The 25,114-nt window shown below is 38.6% G+C and overlaps 2 protein-coding genes across 2 annotated transcripts in view; both read right to left on the bottom strand.

Moving 5' to 3' along the window:
- LOC146138362 (protein CMSS1-like) overlaps window positions 1-25,114 on the bottom strand; it is a 76,786-nt gene that overhangs the window by 1,274 nt on the left and 50,398 nt on the right. Inside the window, exons 3-7 of the mRNA XM_083394887.1 lie at window positions 24,786-24,903; window positions 24,539-24,601; window positions 24,044-24,179; window positions 22,885-23,003; window positions 874-962 (exon numbers count right to left, since the gene is read on the bottom strand). Of these exons, the coding sequence (XP_083251013.1) occupies window positions 874-962; window positions 22,885-23,003; window positions 24,044-24,179; window positions 24,539-24,601; window positions 24,786-24,903 (525 nt within the window). The remainder of the gene's footprint in view (window positions 1-873; window positions 963-22,884; window positions 23,004-24,043; window positions 24,180-24,538; window positions 24,602-24,785; window positions 24,904-25,114) is intronic.
- On the bottom strand, window positions 1,604-12,756 carry LOC146138363 (uncharacterized). The gene is made up of 8 exons (XM_083394100.1): window positions 11,939-12,756; window positions 10,794-10,916; window positions 9,726-9,848; window positions 6,287-6,573; window positions 4,228-4,916; window positions 3,766-3,984; window positions 3,045-3,166; window positions 1,604-2,480 (listed from the first exon to the last, which is right to left on the bottom strand). The coding sequence occupies exons 1-8, from the start codon at window positions 12,239-12,241 to the stop codon at window positions 2,202-2,204; spliced, it is 2,145 nt and encodes a 714-aa protein (XP_083250226.1). The 5' UTR covers window positions 12,242-12,756; the 3' UTR covers window positions 1,604-2,201.

Genomic DNA, 25,114 nt, shown 5'->3' on the forward strand with positions numbered 1-25,114 from the left:
CGCCCTTAGGCATATGGTTAAATTGGAATTTTTGAAATTGCAGTTCTAAGCAAAAATGTCTAAGACAATTAGTGCATCCAAAGAATCAAAAAGTCCGACTTTTAAATTTTGAGGTCTTGGAAAATACACTAATTTGACTTAACAAATGTGCATAAGAAGTTTAAGTTTAACAATACTTGATCCACACAAACCCAAAGGTTACCAGCACCCTATCCCAAATAATGTGCGTTGATTTAATAAAGACATAAACGTTTAAGACCCCAATACCTCAATTTGTTACGTAACAATCCTATATACAATGGATGAGGAACTATCTTATGCCCACCCGAGTTTGGGTTTTTTCCCAGCGTTCAAATATTTATTAAATTAATGCACATTATTTGGGTTAGCGTTTGGGTTCTGGTGGGTCAGGTGTTAATAACCACATCTCACATTTTTTGCTATCTTTTGTGAATTCACAGCGAGTATTAAAAGGTCCAAACTAGTGCATTGCCACGACCTCAAGGTCAGAATTTTTTGCCCTTGGATGCCCTAATTGTCGTAGACCTTTTTGCTTAGAAATGCACTAATTTCTAAAAATTAGGTGATTTGCTTTAGCTTTGGAAAGCTTGTTTACTTTAAGTGTGGATTTCCTATGTTTTTGTAAATATAGCTTTTCCGGTGGAAAAGGCTGCTTTGGATTGCAAGCTATGGCCCAGATGTCGACTACAGTCTGGTTTACGATTTACCGATACCACAAAATACTAAGACGCACCAAAAATCCCACTTGACAACGTGCATTGTTCAGATCTGACAACATTGGACAATACAACCGGTCATTTTCTTTAAAACAATAACCTAATTGTAGCGCTTGGGCAGTGTCGCGAAAATTACCTCGGGTACGTCCATGATGGTTTTGCGTTTGACGTCACACCAATTCCAATCGATGACGAAAGCTCGCGTGTGTTCCAGTGAAAGCATTTCTAACGAAAAATAATTTCTATTAATACCGTTTGCTAACAAAATCGGATACAATTTAGTTAGCAATGCTAGGTATTTGCAAGATAATGAAAATGTCAAATTTTAAAACAAATAAAAAATGGCTTGTGTTGAGACGAAATACTAGTCATGTTTGGAGCCAATATTGCTGTACAAAGTAGGTTAGTATGTCACATTGGGGTTTTAAACAGGGTTTGGCGTGTTGCCAATTCAATATGGTTTGGATTTTTAAAGGTAAAGAAAGTATCAATATATTGCTTTAATAAAACACTTATCACTTACTAGTATACTAATGGTAAAAAAATATATATATTATTTTGTTTTCTACGCAATACAGAAGGCCAATAATCAAAATGTTCAATATTATGAACTTAATGTTGTCTAATTTTCATAGAAAACACTTTTTTTGATCTGAAACTCTCGGAATGCAAAATGCGACAAAAAACTGTTTTATCTTGTAACCTACGAAGTAGGTTAACTAACAGTCCCAATTGAAATCCGTTGAATGGATTTAAACGGTATTTGACAACAATTTTATTCGCAAAACATGAGCAAAAAACGAGCAAAGCGCTAACGGCAATCAATTTACAGGAAGCCAAGATCCACTCGGACATGCGACGCGCAAAAAAACAAACAGGTAAGTTGAAGTATCGAAACACTGCGCATACACAAAACGAAAAACTTGTATGTACTCAGGTTTGTCATGCTTTTTACAGGCGACGAAGAATAAACGAGAGAAATATAATAAAAGCGATTAAACATAATTAAATATAGGGTAATGGTTCGGGTGAGTTGGCAGTGGTGAGCACCGTATCAGCGCAAAGTTTCTTCATATTGAGCATTGAAAGCAGTTTTAAAAAGCCGAAAAGCAAAAACAGAAGAGCTAATTCAAACTTCTGCAGGTTAAAACCTTGGGCTGGTGAGTGACACCGCTGAGAATCAAAGTTTTATTTCGCTGGAATCCAAAGGCGGAACTCTTGATCTGCAAAAAAACAACAACTAGCGAAATCGAGTAAGCTGGTGTTCCTAGCAAGCTCTTCGAAGACTTGGGGTACAAAAAGACGTACTTGCCGCGTTCACATGGAGCAAATAATTGCCTTACACAAATAGTACAAGCTCTTCGGAGACTTCGGGCGCAAAAAAACGTTCTTGATGCCTTGGAGCCGACTCCACGGAGCAAATAGTTGCCTTACACACATAGTATTATAAAACGTGAAAGCAAATTAAATCAATCCGTTGTGTTGCAAGTGTGGCGGTGGTGGTGGCAGGTCTGAGGGAGATCGAACCGGTTGAGACCGGTTTTCCAGGCGGGTCGACTCCGAACCGGAACTAGAAAGAGTTGGACTGTCCCGGGACGACCCACTGTCCGCCCTTTGACCTCTGTTGTTGTTGTCTAGTGATGACGTGGTCGATTGGGCCTCGTCGATTCCGCTGTCCACGCCCGATGTCGTCACACCCGGAAGCGATTTGAGCGTGTGCGAGTTTGGGCTTGATGTGATTGACTGTATGTAAAACACATAGTTTTATCATTTATTATTGTCGATACAAACCCATTATTTATTTAAAAAACTGTATCACGCTATAGAAGTGATTTTATTAGAATACCTTTAAGGCCTCAAATTGTTACAAAATTATAAATGGGTTCGACCAACCTTACGATAAAGTAATGATTTATCGTGGAAAACTTTGTTTACATAAAAAGCCTAATCACGTATTTTTTTTTTAAGATTTTTAGGTCGCTATAGTATTTCATAGAATTCTGAACTCAATCTTTAGACTGTTTAATAAAAGCAAAAAACACGTTTTTCAAGATATGTTTTTATAGTTTCCTTACATACGAAGGCGTTTAAACTTGTTTGTTTAATTTGATCAAAATATAGCGTTTAACGATCGTTAGTATAAATTATGTAAGCGTGGTTTTCCAAAGTTATTAGTTCGGGTTAGTTTTGCAAATCTTAAGGGACGGTGAGCTTAAATTTTTTTCAAAAAGTGTCCCCTACTGAAAAAGGTTGGAAACCACTGCTCTAAGGAGACGGATTGTGTGGTAGCAGAAATAGGCTACTTACGCTGGCTGGTTCTTTTCCGGCTTCATTTGCGACTCTGATGTCGTCGAGAGAAACGTCGTGGTACATTTGAGGAACAGACACTGGTTGGCGCTCGCGGTACTTTCGTCTCGGAACCCATTTGCCTGAAGGAAAATTATTACGTATTTATGGAATGTTTTGCGTTTAAATGGCATGCAGCACGATTTTAAAACAAGCGGCATTATATAAAAGGTATGCACGCAAAAAAAAACAGGAAGAATTATATGTTTTATGCAAACCCTACTTGTCATCTACGGCATGGAAACGTCAGTTCAAAAACATCGAGAATTTTTTCGTTTTCAAAATAATGCTATTAGAGTACAAGCTAGGGTAGCATTATTTTCAAATGATAAAATTAGATAGTGAATGCGATGATGCTAATATATGTAATGACGCAATGTGCATTGCGGGTAGAAGTGAGTCTCTAGGAAATATGGAAAAGCTAGTCGCCACGACTTTCTTATCTTTGCAACAATGTCAGTTTGACCTTACGTCAAACGAATTTATTATGTCACAAGAAAAGTGTTTTGCTAATGTGTATAAATCAAATGTTTTACTTTTTTACAAAACGTCGCTCGACTATTCCGAAAAAAAAACAAGTTGTGCGATTTCGCGAAGGCCTCGTAAAGATCCAAACTTAAAAGTTTGACCAGACATCGAATAGAGCAGCTAGAACCCTATCACTGATTAACAAGAATCTCACCTGTTTTTCTTCGTCGCTCGGAACAGCAGAACACCATCGTCAAAATAACCGCCAAAAGAATAAGAGCTGCGACCACGGCGAGCGCAATAATGAGGGTGAGGCTGATTACAGCAATGCGGGGTTCCCGTGGGGCCGGGCCGGGGTCGGTCACGTTGCCCCAGTGGGTGCTGTTACCGGTGAGGTTGACGTTGGAAGTGGTGAAGGGGAAGGGCGTGCTTCCTGTGCAGCAACGAACAGAAGGTTAGAAGGCGTTCGACAAAATTGTATGACTGATATGATATTGGTTGAACCCTTGGTGTGGGTTGTATAGGCTTAAGCTATATAGGCTTATTAATGTTAAAGTATTACATTTTGTGCAGCTCTTTAGGTAAAATTTATTGAAAAATGTTGTATGCAGGAATGGCGAAAAAATGTGTACCTTTGTTATTAAATGAGGAATACACGATTCAAAATTCAACTTACCAAGTTTTTCGGTTGCGTTTTTGATAGTTTGCGTCGTAACAGAAACCGCTGCCGCCGTTGTCAGACCCGGGGAAGTTTTAGTCGACGGGTCACTTGTGACGACATCACTAGTGACGACATCACTGGTGACGTATTCAACGGACGTTGTAGCGACGTCATAGGTGCTTTGTGGCACGGTTGAGGTAGTTGCACCGGCGCTCGAAGTTTCAGAATCAAAAGATGTCGAGGTGGCGGCGGACTGTGACGTAGCGGGATACGACGTGATGGGTTGTGACGTGATGGGTTGTGACGTAATGGGTTGTGACGTAATGGGTTGTGACGTGATGGGTTGTGACGGGACGGGTTGTGACGTCACCATCTCTGACGTAGTCGTCGTTTGAGGTTGCGAGGTTTCGGTTTGAGTGGTTTCGCCAACCAGCGGGACGGTGATAGTGGAAGTGTATTGTAGAAGGGTGGACAAGGTTGAAATCACCCTTGTGGTGAACTCGCCAAGCGTGGTTTCACTTGGCGTGCTTTCCACGGTCGTGGGCGACGTTTCCGGGGCAACAGAGGTGGTCGGGAGGCAGGGGGGACACACCTCGGTCTCGGTCTCCCTTCCCGGATCGCCGTTGGGATGCTCGTAATCCTCCACGTGTCGACAACTGGCAGGAAAGACTTCCGAGCCGAACTTGTTGACGCACGTGCGCACTCTGCAATGCAAAAGTATAGTCGGATGGTCATCTTTTAGTTTTTTTGTTCTTTATGCTTTTAACAGATGTGTGCAATCATACCGATAAGCAACCTATCGATAAAAACTTTGTCTGCCTGAGAACGTAAGAGTAAATTTGACTAAACTTCAGTTTTTGTAACACGGAACCTTAGTTTCAACTTGGGTTTCCCATTTCGGCATTGCATTTAAAAGCATATACTTTGGTGGCAACGATTAAATTCGGTGAACTGTCTCCAAATCTTGGTTTAGCAAATTAAAGTTAGTTACGTCCGGTTGTTAACCAAACTCTTTTTTTATTTACCTTTCAGGTAGAATGCACTAAACCATTTAAAGGTAAAACGTTAAGCGATGAAACAGTTCTGTTTGTTTCGCTTAACCCCAAATTTAGGTTTGATTTTGCGGAAATTAACAAGACACAGACAAAAGTAGTTCTTTACCACCATATATTAAAGGAAGGCCAGTTTCATGCAAGTTACAAGAGCTAGGAAATATTGAGATTAGGCAAGACCAAAACTGAAAATAAACGCTTTCCGGGCGTCTTTGTGTTACAAAATGACTTTTAGTTTATTTTCAACAGCCCTTAATCTTTTTAATATCGACATACGGGCACGCTAAACAAAAATAGAAACACGCATTTGCATACCAGCACTTAACGATAATTGCCCTACCAAGGGCGCCCCAAATAGAGTACACGATAATGCAATTGCGTTGTAATGGCACGTGTAAGACTCCGGCCCGTGCGAAAGTTTTCCATAATTAGACGTGTTCGAGTCAGCGACGCGTTAATCCGGCAAAAACGCGCCTGTTACTTTTCATGGATGAAGCACACAAACGTGAGATGAGGGCGTTGTTTCAGCAATTGCCCCCAAACGAAGCAATGGCGTCGACGCAAAATGCATAGGTGTCTGCGAACCGGGGACTGCGCCGTTTTTTTTTTTTAAAGAAAAACGACCATTAGCCATATCGGGCCAGCGCTAATCTTGTCTCTTATTTAACCGAGTGAATGTTGTTACATCAAGTGAAGAATGTTATTCCCAAAGCAATATATTTATGCCTTGTCATTCATTTTTATCGTACTTACAACAGCCTGCTTAAAACCCCAAAATTATTGTCCATAAACAGTAATAAAACCAAGTATAACAAGCTTAGGCTCTATGTAGCGCAAGGGGTCAGTGATGGCTCAAACATGCTGCTGATGGAACATTCGGTAAGGAAATCTCCGGCCGATGGTATCAATGGACATCATAGGCCTCCTTCCAAATGGCAACATGCCACTTGGGGTTGCCTAGCTATCAGCTATAAGCACTTTTTAATTAAACAATCGAGATGACAGTTGGGTAAAAATCTTACCTGGTCCTGGTGCAGACATATGGCGGGTAGCAGGTGCTCCACCCGGCCCACTCCATCCAACGATAGCAGTTCTGTTCGTCGAGCGAGTTATTGCAGTCGCGGATGCCGTCGCACACGCGAAAGTTGCCGATGCACTGCGCCGTGGTGGTGTTGGCGCCGGCGTGGGCCAGCAGTACTTCAGGGGCGACGTCGGTGCGCTGGTAGACCGAGCAGCGGAACTGCATGAGGCAGTAGCGACAGTTGGACTCGTCAGAGCCGTCCAGGCACTGTTTGGTGCCGTCGCATACCTGAAAGGACAAATCGAGCGGATGGAATAGGTTAGTGGTGCGCGTTTGCGTATAAGGCTAAGCCAAGGGTCACCAAAATACGGCCGGTGAACCAAGTCCGGCCCGCGCATAATAATGAAGATAAGTGCAAAATCCCCTCGAGCCGTGGAAGATAAATATCGACCTCAATTCCTGATCACTATGATCAGTAGCAGCAGAATAGTCTAGAAAAGCTAGTAATTCGGGTCAGACGCTATATTTATAGGCGATAAAAGATATATATATATATATTTTGCTGGCAAAGGCATCGTCAGTACCATTTGAATAAGATATATTGATGATGCCTTGTGCCTGCCAAAAATATTTATTTATTTTAAAATTTACAAATATTGTCAGACTTGAATTACTAGCTTTGCGAGACTATTCTGCTGAAGATAAATAAAACACAGTTGAAATGTTGCAGGATGAGATTTCGAACTAAATATGGGTGAAATTATGAACTGAACGACACTTTCAAAAAAATCTGACTTCGGTTTTCGGAGTTATTTATATTTCTTTCGTTTAACAATGACTAAGTTAATTTGACACTGACTTTATATCGGGGCCGTCATTGCAGGGAATTACATTTATAGGGCCCTTTATGAAAAAAGTTTGGTGACCAATTTACACATTGCACAAGAGTTATTATTGTTTTTACTTTATTTTAAGTTGATACATAGACGCACATCTTGAACTATACCAAAACCACATACTTTAGGCCATAACAGATTATGCCCAGACGGTTTAATTAACGTCTACCGCTAAAATTAACATAACTAATAAACTAAATCCACAGGACGGAGTCCTTAAACCGGTTGACATTTGTTTGTACTCGATAAAGGTTAAACACAAGCCTTAGATCAGGGATGTCCAACTCAAACATGCCGGCGTGCTGATTTTTATCCTATAACTTCATCCCGTGCCAAAGTTTAGTAATATAATTCTTTCTAATAATAAAAGCGTTTTTTTACAAACAATAAAAACATGTAGTTAGCAGTGCGCATTACTGCATCTAAATGTCCGTCGGTGAGCTGACTTTTGCTTTTTGTTTCTTCACACCAAACTTTATAGTTATGTGAATGCTATAGCCTCCACTACAATATAATGTTATAGTATTAGAAGTAATTGTTAATTGTCGTGATGGCAGCGAATGTTTTGTCGTGATGGCAGCGAAATGTTATTGTGAATAAACAATGAAAATTTACTGTATAAAAAAATAGGTATTTTTTTTACAATTGGCTGAATAGCAAATTAACTAATTTAGGGGGGCTTGCGTGCCATTTTTTATTTGGTCGCGTGCCACGTGCCGCTTGTTGGACACCCCTGCCTAAGATGATAAAATGATCACGAGTTATAGGCACGTAAAGGCGAAATTGGGGTAACGACCAGAACAGTATTTTTGTCTGCAAGTTGGAATTCATTGTTAATTTTTTGCATAACAACTCTTTGAACATGTATTTATTTTGTACGAGTTGTTTTATCGTTTGTTGCGTGTTGTTTTCGCATTGTGTTAACTATTGCGTTGTGAATCACTTAACTTTTCGTGCCCCTTCACTTCTGCACCCCACCTTCACTGGCTTATACCTTATCTTACCATGTTTGTTGTTAACGCCTTTTTGTCTGTAGTTAGTGTAGCCATCACACTTTTTTTGAATGACGTATAGTTTTGAAAAGCTTTATGGTAGTCGACAGTCAGGTTGGGCAATGCTGGGACAACCACCTGTTTAGATCGTCGTCGTTTACGCCCTATTTCAATCTGTTACGCGCTTCCATTGTTTTTTGTTTTACATGTTAGTTCACCTATCGCCCTATATTATATACAACACTGATAAGTCTCGTGCAGTGTTCGGAGATCCGACAGGCCGTGAAGTAGAACGTTCTGAAACTTTGGCGTAACATTTACAATTACATGCAATTGCGAGTCTGAATAACAAAGGTCGACATTTGACGCCTCAAAGGCCAAAGAAAAATGCACCGATGACAGTTCTTTACAAAAATTCTTCTAGACATTTTGAAGTCGGTCAACTTAGCGATTGTCCGAAGTAGGCCTTTGCTTCATGCTTGGCTAATGCAAATTTAGAATTTCTTAAGGGCGAATAAATTTCACAAACAAATCACGATGGCAAATGTTGCACGAAAAAAAGATGGCAAATGTTGCACGCCGGTAAAGCCCTGCCTGAGTTCAACCAAAATGAAAACGCATATAACACACTAAAACACAAACGCAAAGAACTCAATTTCATCGCATTGCTACCGTCACGACAGTTTATAATCCCCAGGCGACTGTTGCATTCTATTTACAGCTAATAAAACACTTTAATTCCCCGCGATTGGCCGGGGAAAGCAGACCGGCAGAGTTAAGCAGGCCAACTCGAAAAGCTTAGACGAGAATTAGGCGTCGTCGACCTTAATGGCCCGGGGTAATTACTTTATTGACGTATTGTCCGAGCGAAAATGTGGGCCAGCTAAGTGGGTCCTTGCATATGGATCAAACGTGGGATTTGCTTTTGTAAGTGCCGGATTGCATTAATGGGGTCGTACAAGCTATACGCTGCTGACCGTAGAGCGTTGGATTGCGTAAACTGTTGGATGTTACTTTTTCCCATGTGTGTACGTTTATCATGCAGACCTCTGGTGATCCCATAAGTGTATTTTAATGTAAGCAAAGTATTTTACAACTGTTATGCCAGGAGTTCTGGGGCGCTTTCGTGAGAAAAAATGGCACAATACAGTTGTAAACAGGTGTACTCCCCCAAAAGTAATATCTGCAGTTAACTCGATAAACTTAAGCCTTTGTATAATATACCGCGATAAGGCTTTTCAGACGCTTTAGTGAACAACGATATGCCATTCACATCAGTATATCGAGTCACAAAATATACAGCAAATGCAGACCCCCGATGCCTCATAAGTTACGATAAGATTCGAACTTACAGCCTAAGCTCCCAGAGTCCCAGCACATGATCAACGGTATATGATGTCATGCCAAAAATGACCAACAATTTATCGGCCAGAAATAAAGCATTCCAATAATTGTGAAAATTCCCAAACAGCGTCCATCACTCAAACCATACACTATAAGGTTGTGATGGAGGCCGAATCTAAATGGCAGCAAGATGTTACATCATGCTTACCTGTGACTTGGGAATGCATCGTTCATGTGGCTTGCCGCATCGAAATCCGTCGCACCAGCCTCTGTGCCAGCTGCAGCCCGTCTCGTCAAGTCCCAGTGCGCAGTCCTTTTGGCCGTCGCACACCTGTCAAAGGGCAAGTGCGTAAGATATGAGCGTCAGCGGTGTGTTTCAAACGCCACATGCGAATATAAGGATATAACACATGCAACGATACGAAGCCCTCCTCGTTTAAACGACAAAGATTTAAATAATTCCGAAACCGAAAAACTATTTTTGCAAAAAAAGTACCTAGCTGTTTGATCCAATACTAAAAAGGTTTGTTTATCAATATTTCCCCTATCTATTAGGAACAAAGCGATTTAACGTTAAAGCACTGTTCGGTATTTTGAAACTATGGTAAGTTCCCACAATCAAAGAGTAACTTAAATTGTGCCCTTTATTGCTACTACTCTTTGGCTGCATCTACATTGATTGCGACCTATTAATTATCAACGATAATAAGTTAGCGATGTTTGACATTCATATATGATTTTCAAAAGTGTATTTTCATAAGAATTTAACTAAGAATTGATAGAGGTAAATTTGTGTCATTGAAAAAAAACCCAGATAACTTAGCCTGGAGAAATGACTTGAAATCAGGTATATTGGGTGCAATGTATATACATTATACACAAGGCTTTCTTATTTTTAATGTAGCAGAGAATGGTTGGTGAAAATCGCGAAAGCGCATTTACGGCGTTCATAAATAATGTGGTTATGGTCAAGGGCGACAGGTTGTGGGCAGTAAACAGTGGAAGCGCATCAATATTTAATTAACGGACAGCGGCGTTTAGAGTCCAGTCGCGAATAAATAAGCAGCACAAAAATTCAAACATTTAAGCAATATCAAAACACAAGTCGCGCAATATTTACAAATTCGCCAGGTAAAGATTTTGGCTTAATTGGGTAGCTCAACATTTTGGCTTAAGCAGAGTAAACCTTATAATTTTGAAAGAAGAGTTTATAGCGATGAAACCTTTTGCTTTTTCCCGAACGTCTTTCGAAATACTTTCCTGTAAGATGGCTTACCTTTTGCTGAGAAATGCACGGCTTTGAATCGGCGTGATGCAGGCAGGAAAACTGGCTGGTGTTTTGACAATCCCGGCATCCCAGTTCATCACTACCATCCGGACACTGGTTCACTCCGTCGCACTAAATTGCAAAGATTTTTTTTTCGTTTACTGGTTTTTAATCAACTTTGTAATTTTAAATTATACGCAAATAAAACCCATCAGTGCGAAGGTTAGAGCCTTCAGTTAAGAAGTATTTTATTTACTAGTAAATGCTCTGTATAGAACATATTGTGTTAATTATACGTCATATTTAATAGAAACAGCACGTTGCCTTAAATATGTTGACCAAGACTACATTGCTTTACGTTACTTTTTCGTTTTATATTCACGCTTTTATTTACTTTAAAACGTCGTCAAATGAATCTGCTGCTTATTACAGGAATTGTCGAAACATTTGTTTTACATTGTAAACTATTTAAATCCGTATAAGTACATTGGATTAAGTTAAAACCTTGTGAAAACATCAAATACCGCTTGGCTTATAGTTGTGAGACAATTTGAGAGGATTACAAAAGAGACCATTTGGCACTAAAAGCAAAACTTGTTCTGTCGCGTTGGTGACACGTAATCCTACTCGTTTATTATAGTAGCATGTCGTGGTGTATTGCACGGAATGTCTCGAACCATTACGCGGGTCCCACGGGCATAGTTTGGACGTGTAAGACTAGAAGAAAACTAAAAGGATAGTAAAATTTTTCACAAAAAAACGTACTAGGCGGTTAGTTTTTAAACGATTATATTCATATTAACGCAAGCCATCGGATAAATATTACCTGACATAACGCGACGGACCCTAAAATATTTTTCTATGCAGTTGTTTTTCAGACTTGGGAAACAGATCGAAATGCAAGAGTGCGATAGAGATAATCAGCGCTGGTTTGTTATATTAGTAAAAACGTATGAAACGAAAATAACAAACTATTTTTTTAAGTATTGCGAAAATCTTGCTCATAACCAATCGCAATACATTCCACCATGTAAAACTACTACAGTCGTCGCTCTAACTAAATCAAACAGCGACTTATTTTACGGTGGTGGCGCATACAATGAGAAACACTGTTGTATCTGAACACGGCGAAAATTAGCTTTATATAGGTTTACCTTAATTCCGGCGGCGCAGGTGGTCGAGTTGTCGGCGCCGCTGACCGGACTGCAGTTTCCCTTGGCCCGCAGAACACCGCCGCAGCATTCCGACTTGGCCGCCTTGCTTAGGGAAAGGAGGGTCACCGAGCTTCTGGAACATTCGACGCAGGACTGGGTCGAGTCGTCAAATTGAACCCAACCGTCGGGGGCTATCGCGGGGTCGTAAAGTGTCGGCCGGCACCACCTTACTTCAGCCATGGTGGGAACACATAGACAGGAGACCATGCAGGTCACAATGGCGCAGAATGCCGTCGTTTTCATTTTGAAGTCGATCAACGAAAGGTTTATTTTGTTTCGCTGAAAATTCCGTTCAAGTGCAACCCAGATATTGGTTTGTAATGATTTTCAGTTGTTCTCGGTTTTCTGTGCGTTTGAAATTTTTTTCAGCTAATTTAATTTTTCTTTGCTTTAATTTTCTTCGTTTGTCTTTGCTTGTTGGGCAACAACAAAAAATAAACTTATCTCTGTACATGCAAATTCGAGAGAAAAACAATGGGTTGATTCCAGAGTCGCAACGGATAACAACGCAATTATAGGCGATTTAAAAAAACTTATTTTGTAAATCTGCATGTGGCACAATCTACATACTACGCGGTCTTTATCAATTCGAAAGACCGGAAGCCTATATTTCACCCTTTCAACAGTAATGCTATGAATCCTTTTTAATATACCCCAGCATGACGCTGGTTTCGTAATACGAAGTTCAGATGTACATATGAATAAACCGTTCTTGGCAAACTTCAGGCTTTCTACCTTACAAGCTCGTATAGAATCAATAAACAAACTATAGCAACTGCCCTAACCGCATACGCTATATATACTCGTTTGACTTTAGCTTAAGCAACTCAATCATTTTTTTCTTAAGACTTGAACGCTATGAAGGCTCAATAAAAGATAATCGTTTGTTGCACCTAGGTCCTGATTCAATTTGTTCTCATCTCGTAATATTACACTTAGATGTCGAACGCAAACAGTGGAGGCAATTAGAAGGGCGGATCAACATTTGCTGACAACAATATCTGCATGCTGAACCAGACTTTAACTTGGTCTTTCGCTTAACCTGCTCTTTACGCAAATGAATAATTTTACATTGAAACTGAGTTCTGGAAAACGTCTGTGCGTGACCAATAACCTCGCATCGTACTTGTAATACCCTATTAGGCATGTTTGGCTACTACTGATCTAAGAAAAAAAAATTGTTCTATCGTTGCGGCTAGAATTTTTCATATACGCGCTTCCCTAAATTGAACTAAATTGGCGTTTTTTTTCACCTCGTTTGACCTTACCTGATTGGGTTCTGCTGACCTTAAGCAATTTTCATCTTTTATTGTTTCGGCTATAAATTATAGATATATGCGCTTCCCTGACTCTGATAGCAAAGCACAAAACTATAACGGGACGTATAGTCCAAAAGTAAAAGTATACCGCAATCCTATAAAGTGCGCTACAACTTGCAAACGCGTCACAATTCCCACGCACAGATCACAATTAAGACAGGATGCCGACGGCAAACCAGCTCACGGCACTACCCCGGGGAGACACGGCGTCCAAATCGCAAATAAACTCGAAACGGGCCGCCGCAAATTTCCCGCGCAGCATCCAACGCGCGACTGATGTGCGTCGTGTCGCCGCAGCAGCAAATAAAGCGCTTTGGCGGCACGCGACAGGAGAGAAGTCGCCCTGTGCCGAGAGAAAAACGCCAGATTCCGGCCGTTTTGGACTGCCTTGCCTTCTAAAACCTGAAACGCCGCTCGTTGGGCGCGAAGCAAGGTCGGCGACACCTTTTCCTTTGCCGGGCGACCGACTTTTGGCGGATTAAGTGAAGTCGTTGAACTTCGCACGCGCGTAAATAGAAGAGCATGCTAGGCTGGTATAGGTTTACCGTTATTTCGGGTTTCCGGAAAATTACAAACCGACAAAAAAATTGTTAATTTAGAAATAAATAGAGCACTCAAGTACAAACAATAATATATCGCTAAAGTACTGTAATACTATATTTCCATCGCTCATTGGTTCGTCCTATATCAGCAAACGTTGTGGAAAACGAAAAAATACGCCATTTTTGCTATGGTTTTATTATATGCTTGTGTTTTAGTTAACGACATGTTTTCGAATGAGGCTATACAAAAAAGGTGTGCGCGATTCTCGTGATTTCTACAAACCATTTAAGAGATAAATCGACATCACATTCCAAACCAGAAAGTTTTTTCCGTTTTACGTTTTTACAACTGTAAAAACCCAATTCAGGTCAGTCAAAAATCATAAGGAGAACACATAAAGTGAATTCCACGAGGAATCTCGAGTGGGATTTGCCGCAGAACGACGAACGAAGGCAATAACAGCAGATTTCGACGGGCGACCATTCGTTAGCGGGTTAACAATGTGTTTATATGGCGGCGGCAGATTAAGGGCGCCTGAAGTCGCGGTCGGGGGTACTGGGCCCGTGCATTATTAAGGACTTGAGGACATCTGGTCATTATATGCGCCGCTGCGGACGGCATTTCATTGGTCTTCGGCGGTCGCCCGTGGCTTTGCACTTGCTTAATGGAGCGGCCACAAAATTTAATGCGAAACAAACTAACGAGTTTTTTTGTTTCCAGCAGTATGCGTTTCAATTTGCAACATTTTTTGGCAAGTAGTTCAAATGACTGAAACAGTTTACCAAATCCGACCGCTGAAGATTTTTACTTGAAATTGCTATTAAACAAACAAACACTATAAAAAAATAAAATAGTTTCTTTAGTATCAAATCTGATTTCCTCCTTCTATAGAAGAAATATTATCGGCGATTTTTTTTTAATTGTGATCAAGTGTTCACTTGCTATTTGCAACATAGAGAAGCCAAACTCTATATTTTCAAGATCACGGCATGTTTTAGCTTATGCACATTAAACTGCTTTACCTTGTGCTAGTGCGCAATAAAAGGTAACGTACATGGAGTTATTAAGATTGTTTGCTGCAATGCATCACTGAAGTTGGATATACTGCGTACACCACGGAACGCAGTACATTTTGGAAATTAAGTTATTTTGCTATTCTCAGTGGCCATTCCTTTGCTGTACGCACGGCCTGTAAATGTATTTTTCTCTGAATTGAAAAAAATATACTCTAAATTTAAGAAAATCATGTAGAATAAAGTTGTTAAACAAAAACGTGTTTTACACAAATAAAACACGAAAACAGCTCATTAAATATGCAATCATATTTTGCTAGACACAAATATGGAGGTAAAACTATTGCATTGGGTATATACTGTATTAATTGGGCACGACCACCCGCATTGATTATAACTTACAGCAAACGTTCGAGGGAAATAATTAAATGAGAAAGTAAAGCGAAGGGGTATAAAGGTAAGTTATCCGTCTTTCCGACAATTAACGTCTGAGGCACAACAAATTTGCGTTGAAGGTCTTCTAACTGGCGCAAGTGTCTCTCGCTTTAAAGTTTAGAACGCGCGGGTTTTGGGTTTTAGACGCACTTTCCTTTTCAGTGGATCGCCGCCTTTACCTTGCTAATCGTACATGCCGCGAAAGCCGATATTGGGATGTCAAAATGAAATATAAGCCGGACTGCAAGTAATTAACAAACATATGTGATCGTTTTTTCAGCATAATGGTTGGAGGTTGCAGTACGACGTAGTACGTTTTTTTTCAACATAGTTTCGACTCATAGAATACGTTGAAAATAAATCAAGAGCGAAATCTTCAAAATTCCGCCTATACTTTCGTATGGGCTTTGATATTCTTACTATGTGATCGTGTTTGGCGTTATATGCCATGGGAGCCACAGCTTCATCATTAGCAAGAATTAACAAATCATAATTCCAAAAAATCATAAAACAAATTGACTTTAGGTCAAAGTATTCATTATTTGTTGTATATTGGTGCCTTAAATTTAAAATAAAGCTGAATCATTTTTGTTATATACTTTAACGGTATTTAAAGAAAAATCTACACCATAAGGTTATATACCCAATTGATCAGGTTTGCATATTCTTTTCTTTTTATAATACTGCCGACCACGCGTAGAAGATATGAACCATATTTGCAACCTATATCCACAATTACCATTCTCTTGTCTCATATGTTAGATGTGCAAAGATTCGTGAAAAAAATACACTGTGCTGAGAACGGTTACCCACAAACTCAGCTGAACCTTTATAGGAAACGTGACTTACTGAACTTTCGTTTTTCTGTTCCGGTTTCGAAAATCGAACATTTTAAGAATACTGCTAAACTGACGGACATAGGTGACGCAAACATGCGTGTTGTGTTGTACAAAGAAGGAATTACGTTTTGGAAATTGTCTTACGCAAGACTTTCCACCGAAATTGTCTGACCAGTGCACAACCTCACGCGGTTTTAGCTGAAATCGACCTGGTGTGATTGTCACCTAAATTTGGCAAAATCTATTTCTTTGTTAAACTTCTAACCATGTTCAATCAAAAACAACACTATAGCTATAATCATACAAAATATTAACAAACCATCGAGCATAATGGTTTGAGAATGCAGTAAGACGTAGTAAGAACACCAAAGCCTAGACAATAGGTAACATTTTAGACGTTTCTAACAACTCTTTGTTCATTTTCAACATTACTGAATGAAGAGTTATTCAAAATGTTGATACCTACCTCTTAAAAATGATACCTACTTTTGCATGGACTTTCATATTCTTACTATGTCCTGTTTAACCATAAACAGTTTTATTGCTTGAATTGCAGTCTTTAAGCATGTCAGTGTATCATGCACGTTAATTACCCCGTTCTGAGCAAACGCAAAAACTTTATATGTCATAGCATTTGGATGATACTATACCGAGAAATAATGCAGCATGTGCTGTACTGTTTTCGAATGTATGCGTATAGTTCCTAAAAGAAATAATAACAGAAGACCGCTATGCAAAATGCAAACCAGCAAATTATTTTTATTTTATCGTCAGTACACGTTTTGTTGCGAAAATAGGAATAACATACATTTAAGGCAAGCAACAGCAGTCCTTTTAGTGCTGGTTACGCAACATTCTGTCGTTTACCAAATGTTATCAAGGCAACAAATCTGCAAGTCGTCAATTACCTAATTCAAAACGATCGCTAATGGGACCTTAAGGAAAGCTCGACCAACCAAAACAACACGCCACAGTCCTTTAATTGACAAGGCAGCGTCAGAGCATTTAAACAACACTTGTGGCATACAATGGCCGGACTGCCCTTGCATGTTTTTTCGATGCTGCATGTCCTACACAGGACATAATTCTCCCGAATGCAATGTCGTTCGGCATGACATAAGTTTTTTTCGCAAGAAATCTCTGGTCTTTGAAACCTTTCGAGAAAAAAGTTGCCTATGCCATAGCTATTTGGGGAAAGTGCGAAAGCGGGGTTGTTACTGAGCAGCGTGTAAATGCACAAAACGTGGACGACAGCGATTCTCGTTTCCGAAATGCGTTGCCGGTACAATTTGCGAACATTACGGGAACACGTGTAGAAAACCACGCCCTTAGTATTTCAGTCTTTCTGGACGATTATGGTCCTTGCGGAATTACAAAGAACGTGATCATGGTCTGTTTGCATTTAAAAGCTGGACAAATGTGCTTTACTCTCCGATTTTGAAGATTATAATTTCTTTTAAAGGGAGAAAATTCATATTATTTATGATAATTACAGCGGAAAATTAGTAAGATAACGTTATAACTTTGCTTGTTGGCATGTTGTCCCTGTGTAACATATTTTTTAGTGTAAAATTAACAAGAGACCGTTAACGGTCATTGCTTTCGGGTCACCAAAGTTAACAAGAATGAGGTAATATAGAGGATTTTTGCGAATATCAGTTATTCGAAAAACACACACGCATTAATAACATCTGTCTGCGCCTTTTTATGAAAATGCTTCTAGTTTTGGTGCTTAAAAGGCTAGGGTAAAAGCACGTTGTTTGTAATAGCCTTTAAACAAAGATATTACCTTAAATAACCCTTATGCGATGCGGAAAAGCGGTGACTTAAATGCTCACAAATGGATGTGAATGTCTTCCGTTCAAAACAATTCCGATTCGACGAAACACAAAGTTCGAACTCAGGTGACCTTACGCGCGGCGCTCTTTGATGTCGTATCGAATTGGGCGCTGGTCGAGTTTGTCTTATTATGACGCAACACATCAAACATATTCGAACCACCAACGCAAAAATAGGCATTTTAAAAACGCCAGCTAGGCGTAGAAAATATATTTTGCCCAATTGATGCCATAAAATTTCTCCTCAATATAGTTGATAATGAAGACTCGTGTTGGTAACATTTCCTCTACGCAGGCTAAATTACGTAGAAAAACACACACAAAAAATGGTATCTTATTTTTTTAAACCAGATCCTTGTTGTCCATACGTATTCCATCTAAAACCAAATTGTTGATGCCATAACTGTAAATAACCACCCTTATTACCGTATATAGGAGTTACAGAAAAGCAATTTAAAAGCTGGTGTTGAAAATGAATAAGGAGTTACGAAACTTAAAAAAAAAGACACTTACACTTCTACATTGGTTTAGATATTTCCTACTACGTAAAAAACAAATACGACTGCAGCCTAATTCGATATTGCTACTATGTTACTAAAAAAGTGTAATTTAAGAAAAATATTCCCCACTTGGGTAGAACTGATGGGGGAAAGGGTTTACCCGGTGAGAGTACGGTGCTTGAGGAAATGAGTAGACGAGTTTAACCCAGTGCTCCTAATTTGTTTACAATAAATGTAAGACGTTAGGCGTCTTATATTACAGTGGTGATAAGTGGAGGTATAAAATCAATTCGTTAATGACATAATCTTAATAGTGTGGAAATAACCTTGGTTATATAAAAAAAACAATCTTGGTTAGTAAAATAAAATTATATTTTCACGCAAGGCCTGTTCCAAATTGGAAATGTTAGCGGCACTAAAAAGCAATATGTGGTTGGGCCAACGCCAACGCAAATCTGAAGGAGAATCCACTCAAATGCGATACACGATTGCCGTGCGAAAAACGCCCAAAAATAGCGCGGGGACGAAGAAAAAAAAGGAAACGGATTTCTAGGTATAAAGTCGGATAAAGTTTTTTTAACTGGATTTGCGCTTTCATCATGTTAACTCGAGAGGATGCCAACTTAAAAGACAGTTTCGCATTTCATGAATCATTTTTTGAGGGCGTCATTGTTTGTTGACGTCATCAATGACGCGTTTTCCTGAGGTTCCGGGGTTAATGTCCTTAAAATGGGGTTCGAGTTTGTATTTCTGACGATGAATATATTTCTTGGCAAACCCCGAGTCTGATTTTTTTGCTTCCGGATAAGGTTTGCTTGACGCTGGTGTTTGGTAATATTTCGGCAAACAGCGCATAGCGGAGTAAGTGGATGTTAATCATAAGATTTTAGTAAGCTTACTTACAAAAAAATAATGTTTGCAATTATTATATTTTATTTGGCTTTAGGTCAACTAATTTGTGCAAGTGATCATTAACAAGAAACACTCTGTTGTGGTGAAAAGTATTAATTTTGTGCGTCGAATAATAGATATCACCACGAACTCAACAATAAAGACTAAAAAACTAACCACCAACTAACTAAGCAATATTTAAGAGCTTTCTGTGAGTTACAAAACATACGCTCGTATATGCAAAATAAATAAAACAACACGATGTATCTTTGTAACGATAACAACAATAAGTTTTTTTCGTTTTACAATATTGGTTGGGGACCTGCATCAACAGATTTTTAAAGTTTTATAATTAAAAAAATAGTTAAACATCCCTTTTAAACTGTTTTTTTTTTCATGTGGTAAAGAACTTGATACGTTGAATTTAAGTCAATGTTAATAACAACCAAAAAGGTTTTGATCCACAGGTAACCCTTGACATAGCAATCCGGTTACTTCAACAATATCAAACTGGCGGGGTCGCGAAATTGCGCTACATCACCTCGCATGCTTAAACTCTATTGTTTTTCGCTTAAAACTCGCAAACGTCCCGCTATATCTCCGGCTCTAAATAAGGCAAGAATGGGCGCGAGGCCCTGAACAGCCTTGCCGTGCCGAGTTACAGCAAATTACAAGCTTATTTACTCCCGGGAGCCACATCAAACGAAAGTAACACGAAGAGGAAGGATTTGTTGACCAAACGATCAAAGCGCTTCGCCTTTTTACTTGTGAAGAAATTCGAATTGAATTCGGTGTTAAACTTAGCGGCGATATCACCACGCGGAATCTTGTTTCGAACAGTTCGAGGTGGGTGTAAGCCGTATGATTTCAAGTTTGACAACGCGTGGCGAAAACAATGTAAATTTCTGCAAACGACGTGGTAATGTTGCACATCAATGACGACATATCATATACAGGAGCGAACATTTGAAAACAACGGGGAAGAATGTATTGGCTTTCATATTTTAGTATGGGCTTTGATCTTCTTATTACGTTTTACTACAACCTTCAACCATTAGGCTCCGAAGGGAAAGGATATTTTAAAAAGCGTGTTTTCATGACGTTGAAAGAAACGCTAGCGGTTAACTTTCACATAATCTAAATAATGTCTAATTCCCTTATGATATTTCCAATACATTTCGATTTTAACTTCAACTATATAAGAAACCAACGGGAGTTTATCAAACCACTTTAAGGACAACAAGAAGAAAAATAATAAATACTAATAAGTTCGGCTGCACGATTGACTGTACTATGATACAATATGTGAGTATTTATTTAAGGTCGGCGTATTTGACATAATATCAGCTACTTGTATTAATCCAATAGATCCGGTTGCATATAGGTGAATAAAAATGCATGCCAACATACTGGACATTGCTATAGCCACGTAAATAGCCCCAGGTCAAAAAATCAAAAAAACCTTACTTATTGTGATACATTTGTTTTCGGTACATGCTGAAAGAGCAAAACAACGAGCAAAACCGTTATGAGTTAAAACTATTCAATGAAATATTTTTCAGTTCGTATAAAATGGAAAATTAGTTAACTTTTATGAATAAAAAATACTCACACACAGGCTTTTGAGTTTGGGACCTTGACTGCCTTTTTATAGACCCGTGTGCTTAACAGACGCAAAAAACTTGATAATTTGGGTTTGTCGTTACGTCATCGACACTAAATGTCTGCCTAACACAAAAACTTATCCCCACTAATGGTTTTAAACGTATTTCGTAAAATTTACGTCCATAATTTTATATGTTGACATCCATAGTTTGAAAGTTAAACACTTTAAAAACCGGGAATTTTGAGAAAGGCCTCTATTAAGTGACACGATAGAAACACGATAATAGTATTGTCGAAATTAAAAATACCAAAGTATTTATTAGGGGTTAATTACGGTAACAACTTTTTTCGACATTGGTTAAAACAAGGGTTATCGTGGCAATATCAACACGATTAATGTAGTTTTACAGAAGCGCGAGTAGTTCCTTTGCTTTAAATGTTTTTTTCATTTAGATCGAATTTAGTTGGGTTCTATCGAAAGAGATGGTGACCAGCAGGCTTGCAAACATAGATATACATAAATCATGCGTCAAACTAATTATATTTTTATACCAGTTTGTGAACAATTTATACAAAGTGGATAACAAGCAAAGAATACGACAAAGGTCTATTAATTAATCGATCAAAGCGTAATTGTATTAATGTCAAATCGTATCGCCTTGTATTGAGGCCATAGGAAGGTCACTCTTGTATTCTAAGTGTTTTATGGCATGATTAGAGCAACTAAAATGCCACCTTCGCCCTATACGCGTCGTTACTGACCAGGCAATGTTAATTCATCCGTTTAGTATATCAAGCATATAAAAAACAAATTTGCGCAAATGATCAGGCTGTATATGGCCGACCATAACGTGCTGTAATACAGAAAACACAATTGCTCATTTTTTTTGCTAAAGATTCGCGTTTCAGTATGGCAATTACGCTCTCTTTTTTGCAAAACAGACCGACAAACAAACAAGATGTTCAAAAAAACACTTTTTTGTTTAATTTCAGTGGGGAACCCCTAGAATTATTAGGTTGCGTCTAAAAACCCCACAAACCAAATAGTGCATTTAGTCTTCACACAATTATATCAATTACTTATCTAAAGTTCAAAAAAACGTGCTAAAAAGCCATTTTTCGTACAAAACAGCCTAACAAATGTTGTTAAAACGGGACATTTGTACCATGACTACTCACTTTTTTACTGTAAAACAGGTTTATTCATAGCTATTCAATTGCAAAGCAATGCAAAAAAGTAGAAAAAAATTTTTTTCAGGGGGAGAATAATTTATTTTTTTCAAAAATTTTAGCCTAAATCTGAATTTTCAAATTGACGTAGCACGGTCAATACTGAACCAAACGTGCTTAGATTTGTTTTGTCAGATTTTTAGACGAAACCTAACAATTCCAGGGGATCCCCACTGAAATTTTACAAAAAAGTGTTTTTTTTAACAACCCTATTGTATAACCATGATTTATCATATCGGCAGAACGAACAGGCAGCCATGCATACAATACGCTGGGCAAAGTCGTGACGAGTACCTGATTGAATAATTTAAAACTCAATTTGCAAAACCCTGTAATTTATTTTTTATTTCGCAAATAGCGGAAAGTTATTATTCGAATAGTCGTTTCATTTTCACAGGTAAACACATATTTTAAAGGTAAAAATTTGCCTTAGTTCAAATTGGTTTTAAAATCAACAGTTGATCAACTGGCAGAAGATTTTCCACTTTATAAAGATTTTTCCTAAATGAAAGACTGCATGTCATCGTTGTATTACAAAACATAAAGTCGATACCTTGTTGTTGCGTTAGTTTAAATATGGTTTTAAAATCAACACTTGATCAACCGGAAGAAGATTTTCCATTTTATAGAGATTTTTCCTAAATGAAAGATTTTCAAAATATAAAGTCGATACCTTGTTGTAAAAGGGCCTTGATCCTGGCAGGAGTTCCCACCGCAAGATGCGTCACGTTTTTTCGGAGTGCCTTGGCTTGCTCTTCTATCTTCATGTGTCGCGAGAAGAGCTTTAAGGACCTGGATTGCCGACAAAACGATTGAATTGAGAAGTTCAAGTCGACTTGAAAAAGGGTCAAGGAGAATTCGGCCACACTTGTGACGAACTTCGAGACGACAGTACAATGGTACTCTGAACGCAGGTGATTTAACGGCATAATAGACTATAGTTTAGTCGAGTATTGAACTTGGTTAAGTTGGATTTTCACCAACGGGAACCGAATTATTTAGAATTCCCTGTCAAACCATCAGTAGACCCGAAAACTCGTTCAAAATTTGAGTAATTTGTTTTGAAAATTGTTTACATGTTAATTAAATATACGCCATTTACTCGATCGATGTTTTTTTTATAACATGTACCGCTTTAAATTTTTTTTATTCATAAAATAAAACTAAGTAATACGCTTAGGTGACAGAAAAGCAGAAGGGCGCTAACTTAGTTGTTTAGTCAAAAGCAATGTTTCTAAACCTTTTCTATCGCGTGGACCCTTTAGACATTATTCAAATTCAATTTCCACAAGAAAAAAACAGCACCTGTAAATTAGAGAATGTATAATCGCTTTAAAATTGCAAGTCTTTCAGCCTATATATCAGTACCAACTTATTAGTAATGACTTTGGTCAAGGATATTTAGATAAAAACAGCGTTATGTATTCGTACAGTGAATAAAGGGAAAACAGAGAGCGCATCCTTTGACCCCAAATAAAACGAGCTTTTTTGGTCAAATTCCAAATCCCCCCTTGGGACTTCCAAATTACGCCCTACGGCTAATCACCCAAGGTTTAGAATCTCTGGTCCAAATATAAGTGTTGCAATGTGCAGGATGCCGAACTGCACACCGGAATGTGGAATGGCATTACCAAACTGTTTACTTTAAAATAAAACTAAAACTCCCGCATCAAGTGAATCAACATTCCAACTAAATTCGGAATGTGTTAAAACAATTTTGTTTTTTAATAATTTACAATTAGGACTGAACAAAGCAAATAACCAATACTAGGAACGTGTTGAGTTATTAGATTTCAAACACTTGCAATTTTTAAAGGCAATTCAACTCCTACCTGCATTCTTTGCCTTTAAACGCTTGTGTATCTGTGTTTAGGTTTGAGGCTCGCAAGGCATTTCCACAAACTATGAGGACCAACGGCGACATCTTGTGAGTGTGATTCAAAGAAAATTTCCGCCACTTGGGTAGAACTGATAAGCAAAAGAGTTTACGCGGTGTGAGTATGTGCTTGGGAAAACAAGTCGACAAGGTAAATCCAACGCACCAAATCAGCTTGCAATATATGTAAGGACGTTTAACAATAAATGTTAGGCTTCTTCTATTACAGTGGAGGCAGATGACAAACTTTAAAATTTAATTAAAAAAACTAGTTAAAAATATTTGTTAATAACGTAACCATCCAAGTATTATGGAAATACTCTTGGTTAGTTCATAAAAATTATGGACGCACAAAAAAACTTTTTGTATTCCAGTGTCACTTAAGCAAGAGTTGTTAGCAAGTAAATTATAACCAACCATCAAAACATATAAAATTCAAAAAGCTACAAACCTTGTTTTAAATAGGATACTATTGTGTGTCCTTTGTCGACGTTGCAAGTATAAAAATGTACATCTGTAGCAAGATATAAAAAACGAATTAATTCACAATTTTTAAGCTTTTTTTAATATAATGTACTTGTTCACCCTTTCAAACAAAAAAACAATGGACACGAATCAAAGTAAAACGTAATCTGTAAATCAAAACGTATTCCCAAAGAACCGCAAGACAGGAAGGTTACGAATTAAGTTAAACGAACCTTTTAATGCGAGGTCTTCTTCTTCTATGGCAGATAACGCTTTGTAATGTCGGTTAATTGCGGAACGAAGCGTGTCCGGGTCTCCGCCTTTTTGCGAAACGACCTCATCCGTAATTCTCTATAATGAGGAACAGGACCACATCACGATTTTCGCTTACAAAAACAACGCTTTAAAACATTGTCATGCGGAGGGCAACATTAACCAAATGTTTAGAACAGGGATATATCTGAGAGTTTACTGCTTCATTTTGCAATTATGTCCGACCCGTGGCTCACTGTGACCTACAAAGGTTACCCTGGTGTTGTTACAACTATACAGTACATAAGCT

Source organism: Ascidiella aspersa, chromosome 7 (assembly GCF_963924565.1).
Source record: "Ascidiella aspersa chromosome 7, kaAscAspe10.2, whole genome shotgun sequence".
Classification (NCBI taxonomy): Eukaryota; Metazoa; Chordata; class Ascidiacea; order Phlebobranchia; family Ascidiidae; genus Ascidiella; species Ascidiella aspersa.

Coding starts and splice junctions, on each gene's coding strand:
- LOC146138363 (XM_083394100.1), bottom strand. CDS start 12,241: ATGAAAACGACGGCATTCTGCGCCATTGTGACCTGCATGGTCTCCTGT. Junction 10,917..11,938: donor CCTGCGCCGCCGGAATTAAG/GTAAACCTATAT, acceptor TTTGCAATTTAG/TGCGACGGAGTGAACCAGTG. Junction 4,917..6,286: donor TATGTCTGCACCAGGACCAG/GTAAGATTTTTA, acceptor TTTGCATTGCAG/AGTGCGCACGTGCGTCAACA.